Source organism: Balaenoptera acutorostrata, chromosome 10, assembly GCF_949987535.1.
Source record: "Balaenoptera acutorostrata chromosome 10, mBalAcu1.1, whole genome shotgun sequence".
NCBI lineage: Eukaryota > Metazoa > Chordata > Mammalia > Artiodactyla > Balaenopteridae > Balaenoptera > Balaenoptera acutorostrata.
Window position 1 is genome coordinate 84,778,652 of NC_080073.1, and position 6,015 is coordinate 84,784,666.

Sequence of the window (6,015 nt, forward strand, 5' to 3'; positions counted from 1 at the left end):
CTCGGTGGAAACCCAAATCAGTAGATTAAATGATTCATAATATACAACTATTTTTCTCAGGACATAACATTCACATGGCATTTTTATGTTTATATGTATATATGTATGTATGTGTTTTTTGCTTTTTCTCTTTCCATCATGGCAGATAAATAGAAAAACATGAAATGGAAATGAAGAGAATGAATAGGAGAAATGATTGGGGATTGTGATTTAAAATTCGGCAAGAGAGGGTATACGCGAAAGTAAATTTATTATGAGAGTATGCAAGTTTACAGGCACTGCTAGCTAAATACTTGAGTACGTAACCACTTTTCTAAGTGCTTTTATAGGAATTAACTCACTTAATCTTCATAGCAACCCCATTCGGGAGGTACTACTATCACATCCTTTTATAAGTGGGAAAACTGAGGAACAGATATTTAAGGGAATGTTAGCTGTGACTGAGTGTTAGATGACTGTACTAGGATTTGGACCCAGAGATACTATCTCCAGAATACTCATTACTATGCTATTTAGTATGGATTTAAATACGTGTGTTTCTGTCTGTGAGTGTACAGGTATATGTGTATACCCAACACTGTACATTTTTGTACATATGTTTTTGTGAATGCACCTAATACTTTTGTCTGTTCATAACAATTTGGAACCTCAAAAAGCATACTTTTTTAATACATACTGGCATCAAATGTTAATGTGGAATAAACAGTGATGTATTATAAGCGAATGTAGCATAAGCATGATCTCAGGTTATGCTAATGAACAGATAGAATCCAGAAAAATAAAGTAAAACCTCCTCATTCTTCTGCCCTTTTCATGACAAACATTGTTTAGAATTTTGATTGATGACATTTTAAAAGAAAAATGTAAACTGTAGTACATCCACAAAAAGAACAAGGAATATTTTTTTTCCAGGAATTGATAGTAATTATCAGATTGAGAGAAAAATAACTGTCACATTTGAGATATTTGAGGGAGATGAGATTTATCATAATTAACTTCAGAAAATAGAATATGCACCAATGGGCAGAATATATAGGCAGCCAGAGTAAAGCTTAGCATTCAAACTTTTTATATTACATAAGAGCTTATTCATTGTTAAGGGTAGTGGATATAATGGTATAAGTAAAATTCTTCATTCTATGTCTGTGTCTGAGGCTACACTTAGGAAGAAATGAACAATTAATTGTCCTTGGAGTAGTGTAAGTGCTCAAATAGCAGTTACAGAGTGTTGGGAACACAGAGTGGAAGGGGCATGTAACTAACTAGTGTGGGGGCGAGGGAGAAGGGGAGTTGGGAAGAAGATTCTGGAGAGGAGATGAAGCTATGCTGGAACTTGAACATAGGCTGTTCAGTAGATGGAGAAATAGGGGAGCAAATGTCAAGCCCCCGGGGGGAAATGAGCACAAAAAAATAAAAATATTCAAGACATGTACTAAAAGATGCAAGTACTTTGCTATGACTACAATATGGGGTCCATTTGGATAAGGGATGAGATAGACGTCTCTATCAAAAATCAGTGACTTGATTCATAGATATTCATGAATTATATTAATAAATTTGAATTTTAACTTGAAGTAATGGTAATTTTCATTTAGCAAAGAACATTCTGGTGGAGAAGGGATGGCAGATGAGAAATATTAAATATACAGAAATTTGCTGGAATGATGGAATTATCTCAGCATCACAATATAGATAAAAATATGAATGGCTGTGATACAGTCTTCCCCTTCTTGTCATTCACATCTCAGCTCATGCTTCTCATCGACAAAAACCCTCCTTGAACAGTATGGAGGTTCCTTAAAAAACTAACAATAGAACTACCATACAATCCAGCAATCCCACTACTAGGCATATACCCTGAGAAAACCATAATTCAAATAGAGACATGTATCAAAATGTTCATTGCAGCTCTATTTACAATAGCCAGGACATAGAAGCAACCTAAGTGTCCATCAACAGATGAATGGATAAAGAAGATGTGGCACATATATACAATGGAATATTACTCAGCCATAAAAGGAAACGAATTGAGTTATTTGTAGTGAGGTGGATGGACCTAGAGTCTGTCATACAGAGTGAAGTGAGTCAGAAAGAGAAAAACAAACACCGTATGCTAACACATATATATGGAATCTAAGAAAAAAAATGGTCATGAAGAACCTAGGGGCAAGACAGGAATAAAGACACAGACCTACTAGAGAATGGACTTGAGGATATGGGGAGGGGGAAGGGTAAGCTGTGACAAAGTGAGAGAGTGGCATGGACATATATACACTACCAAACGTAAAATAGATAGCTAGTGGGAAGCAGCCACATAGCACAGGGAGATCAGCTAGGTGCTTTGTGACGACCTAGAGGGGTGAAACAGGGAGGGTGGGAGGGAGGGAGACGCAAGAGGGAAGAGATATGGGAACATATGTATATGTATAACTGATTCACTTTGTTATAAAGCAGAAACTAACACAGCATTGTAAAGCAATTATACTCCAATAAAGATGTTAAAAAAAAACCCCAAAAACCCTCCTTGAACACCCAATCTATACTGATCAGTTGCCGAGACATACCTGGGTTTTAATTCTCTACATGGCAGCAATTATTTATTTATTAAATGGTCATCTAATTTTTGCTTTCCTTAACTAAATAAGTTCTATTTGAGAAATAGTGTTATTTTTTTCATTGTTGAATCCACGACGTACAACAGTAACTGCAAAATACTCTGTGTTCAATAACTACTTGTTGAATGAATGAGTAAAGAAAGCAAGTCAGTGACAAAAGAAAAAGAAAGAAATGAGTAAGAGAGGACCTTTATGTGGTAGTATTTAACAACTGATTAAAGGAAGGGATGAGAGAGAATTGTGCTGACATATTTTTTTCCATTTTATGCCTGCTGACTAAGTATACGTTGGATAAATCAACTGGGATAGTGAACACAGAATAGTATTTGATTTGAAAACGTACAGGGATGAGTATAATTTCTTAAATTTCTGATTTTTAGAATTGCTGGTGAGAAATTTATCTCTCTGACTCAGTAGAGCTTACTAAGAGTAATATAAAGATTTATATTTCTATCTGAAAGAATCTGATGACTTTGCCTTTCTTTTTTTCAGGTCATGAGCCTCAATTGTTCCTTGTGGCAGGACAACAGCGTGTCTGTGAAACACTTTGCATTTGCCAAATTCTCTGAGGTCACCGAACAGTGTTTCCTTTTATTTACCCTCATCCTACTCATGTTCTCAGCATCACTGACAGGCAATGCTCTCATAGCCCTTGCCATCTGGACCAACCCGGTCCTCCATACCCCTATGTACTTCTTCCTGGCCAACTTGTCTCTTTTGGAGATTGGCTACACTTGCTCTGTCATACCCAAGATGCTGCAGAGCCTTGTGAGTGAGGTCCAAGGAGTCTCCCAGAAGGGTTGTGCTACACAGATGTTTTTCTTTACATTATTTGGTATCAGTGAGTGCTGTCTTTTGGCAGCCATGGCTTTGGACCGCTATGTGGCCATATGCTCCCCACTTCACTATGTAACACGAATGAGTCGTGGAGTGTGTGTCCATTTGGCAATGGTTTCTTGGGGAGTGGGATGCATTGTAGGCTTGGGCCAGACCAACTATATTTTCTCTTTGAACTTCTGTGGCCCCTGTGAAATAGACCACTTCTTTTGTGACCTCCCCCCTATCCTGGCACTAGCCTGTGGGGATACATCCCATAATGAGGCTGCAGTCTTTGCTGTGGCCATCCTTTGCATTTCCAGCCCATTTTTATTAATCATTGCTTCTTACAGCAGAATTCTAGCTGCTGTGCTGATCATGCCCTCCCCTGAAGGCCGCCAAAAAGCTCTTTCCACCTGCTCTTCCCACCTATTTGTAGTAACACTCTTCTATGGCTCAGGATCTGTCACCTACTTAATGCCCAAGGCTAGCCATTCACCAGGGATGGATAAACTCCTGGCCCTCTTCTATACAGTGGTGACTCCCATGCTCAATCCTATCATCTATAGTTTACGGAACAACGAAGTCAAGGCAGCTCTTTGGAGAACTCTGGGTAAGAAAAAAGTTTTGACTCATGGGTAGATTCCAGAGAATCAGACAAATCTTCTCTTTGAGAAAGATGCACACACAACCTAAGAGCAAAGAAAGAAAGAAACAAAAGACCGCACTCATCAACCTGTTTTGTAAGGACCTCCTTTAGTAACAGTGATTGCAATTTTGGAGACACCTTTGTACTCACTGCCAAATTTTGGAAGGAAGTTGGCTAACAAATAATTTAACCAACAATAGACAGGTTTTCCAAAATATTTCAGTTTAGGCTAAAGTACAGTCTTAGAGTATAAATTGCCATATTGTAACTCAGAAGCTTGGCTAATTCTCACTCTATACTCCTAAGCATTTTCTAGTCCTTGAGGGGCCCATCTGACTTCTGCCCTGGTCACTGGGGTACTGCTCCCACATATGTCTGTCCCACATTACTCTTAAATACCTAAAAACTCTGTGGTGTGTATAATTTACTCCCATAACAATGTTTTAAAATTCTTCCACTTTAATTATGATATAGACACTATACAGAGTTAAATAATTATTTTTGAGTTGTGTGTACTATAAAAGATATTTAACATCCAAAAAAAGCAAACTCTTAAGATTCAGAGATATTTGTTGCAGAATATTACAAGAAAAATATGGGAAATTTTTACCAGGAGTCCCCATGGTGAAATTGTTATTAAAAAGAAAGAGAAATCATATTTAAATTCAGGGGTGGAAGAAGAAAACGGAACTAAAAATAATCAATATAAATAATTTTAAAGGTTTTTAGATAATTTATAAAATTTATATATGTGCTGATGAATCCTGACTGAATATATTTGGAAATTATCCAAAAAACTTGTTTTTAAGAGAAATGAACATGGTTACAATACAATCTAATAGCTCAGGGCATCTATAGAGGTATTGCCTTGGATTTGAACATCTAGTTCTCAGAGAGGTGCTGTGATCTGTGAGGGATTAATAACTACTCATAGAGTAGTGATAATATGACAAGGAATGGAGAACTCTGACTGTTGCTATGACAACTTACAGTATAGGATGAATAAGTTCTGGCAATCTAACATATAGCATGCTGGCTATAGTTCATAATGCTGTATTTTATACTTGAAATTTGCTAACAGATTGGATCTTAAGTGTTCTTATCACACACATACACAAATGATAACTATGTGAGATGAGGGATGTGTTACTTAACTTGATTGTGGTAATCATTTCACAATGGATACATATATCAAGTCATCACATTATACACCTTGTCTTGACAATTTTATCTCAATAGAGCTGGAAAAGAAAAAGAAGAATGTAATAATTTTATGATCAGGGGACAGTACTGATGTTTGCTAATGACCAAGATGTGTGTTTTGCCAGATATTCCCATTTCACCAAAAACTATCTGATTCATTGTAGACCCAAACATAATATTGGGTAAGATGTTATGGAAAAACCTGAACGAACTTTTTGGCCAGCCCAATACATTGTGGGTATTTTGGATATGTGTGTATAGTAATTAAGAATGGAAATAATCTGGACATGCAAAAATAACTACTTAACAATTATGCTACATGAATAGGCAGAAATTATCTGTAAGCATTAGAGATTATTATTTATGTTTATTAATCCAGAAAAATGAATGACTCATTAAGCATTAGAGCAAGTTAAAAACAATTTGTATAGTATGACACTTTTGTTTAGTTTTATAAGTTTGAAAAGTTTCATAAGTTTGAAAAAATCAAAAACTGGACAACTACATATAAAAGAATGAGATTAGAACATTTCCTGACATCATATAAAAAATAAACTCAAAATATGTTAAAGACAGAAATTAAGACTGGAAACCATAAAACCCCTAGAAGAGAACATAGGCAGAACACTCACTGATGCAAATGATAGCAATATATTTTTTTGTTCTGTTTCCTAAGGCAAAGGAAATAAAAGAAGAAATAAACAAATGGAACCTAGTTAAACTTAAAAGCTT

The 6,015-nt window shown here is 36.0% G+C and overlaps 1 protein-coding gene across 1 annotated transcript; it reads left to right on the forward strand.

Annotated features, from left to right (window-relative positions):
• The first annotated feature begins 3,095 nt into the window (after positions 1 to 3,095).
• On the forward strand, positions 3,096 to 4,073 carry LOC103001110 (olfactory receptor 10C1-like). The gene has a single exon (XM_007179106.2). The coding sequence runs from the start codon at positions 3,111 to 3,113 to the stop codon at positions 4,071 to 4,073; it is 963 nt and encodes a 320-aa protein (XP_007179168.1). The 5' UTR covers positions 3,096 to 3,110.
• The last annotated feature ends 1,942 nt before the right edge of the window (positions 4,074 to 6,015 follow it).

What these genes read in the sequence shown, in the direction of transcription:
- LOC103001110 (XM_007179106.2), top strand. Translation starts at nt 3,111, where the DNA reads ATGAGCCTCAATTGTTCCTTGTGGCAGGACAACAGCGTGTCTGTGAAA.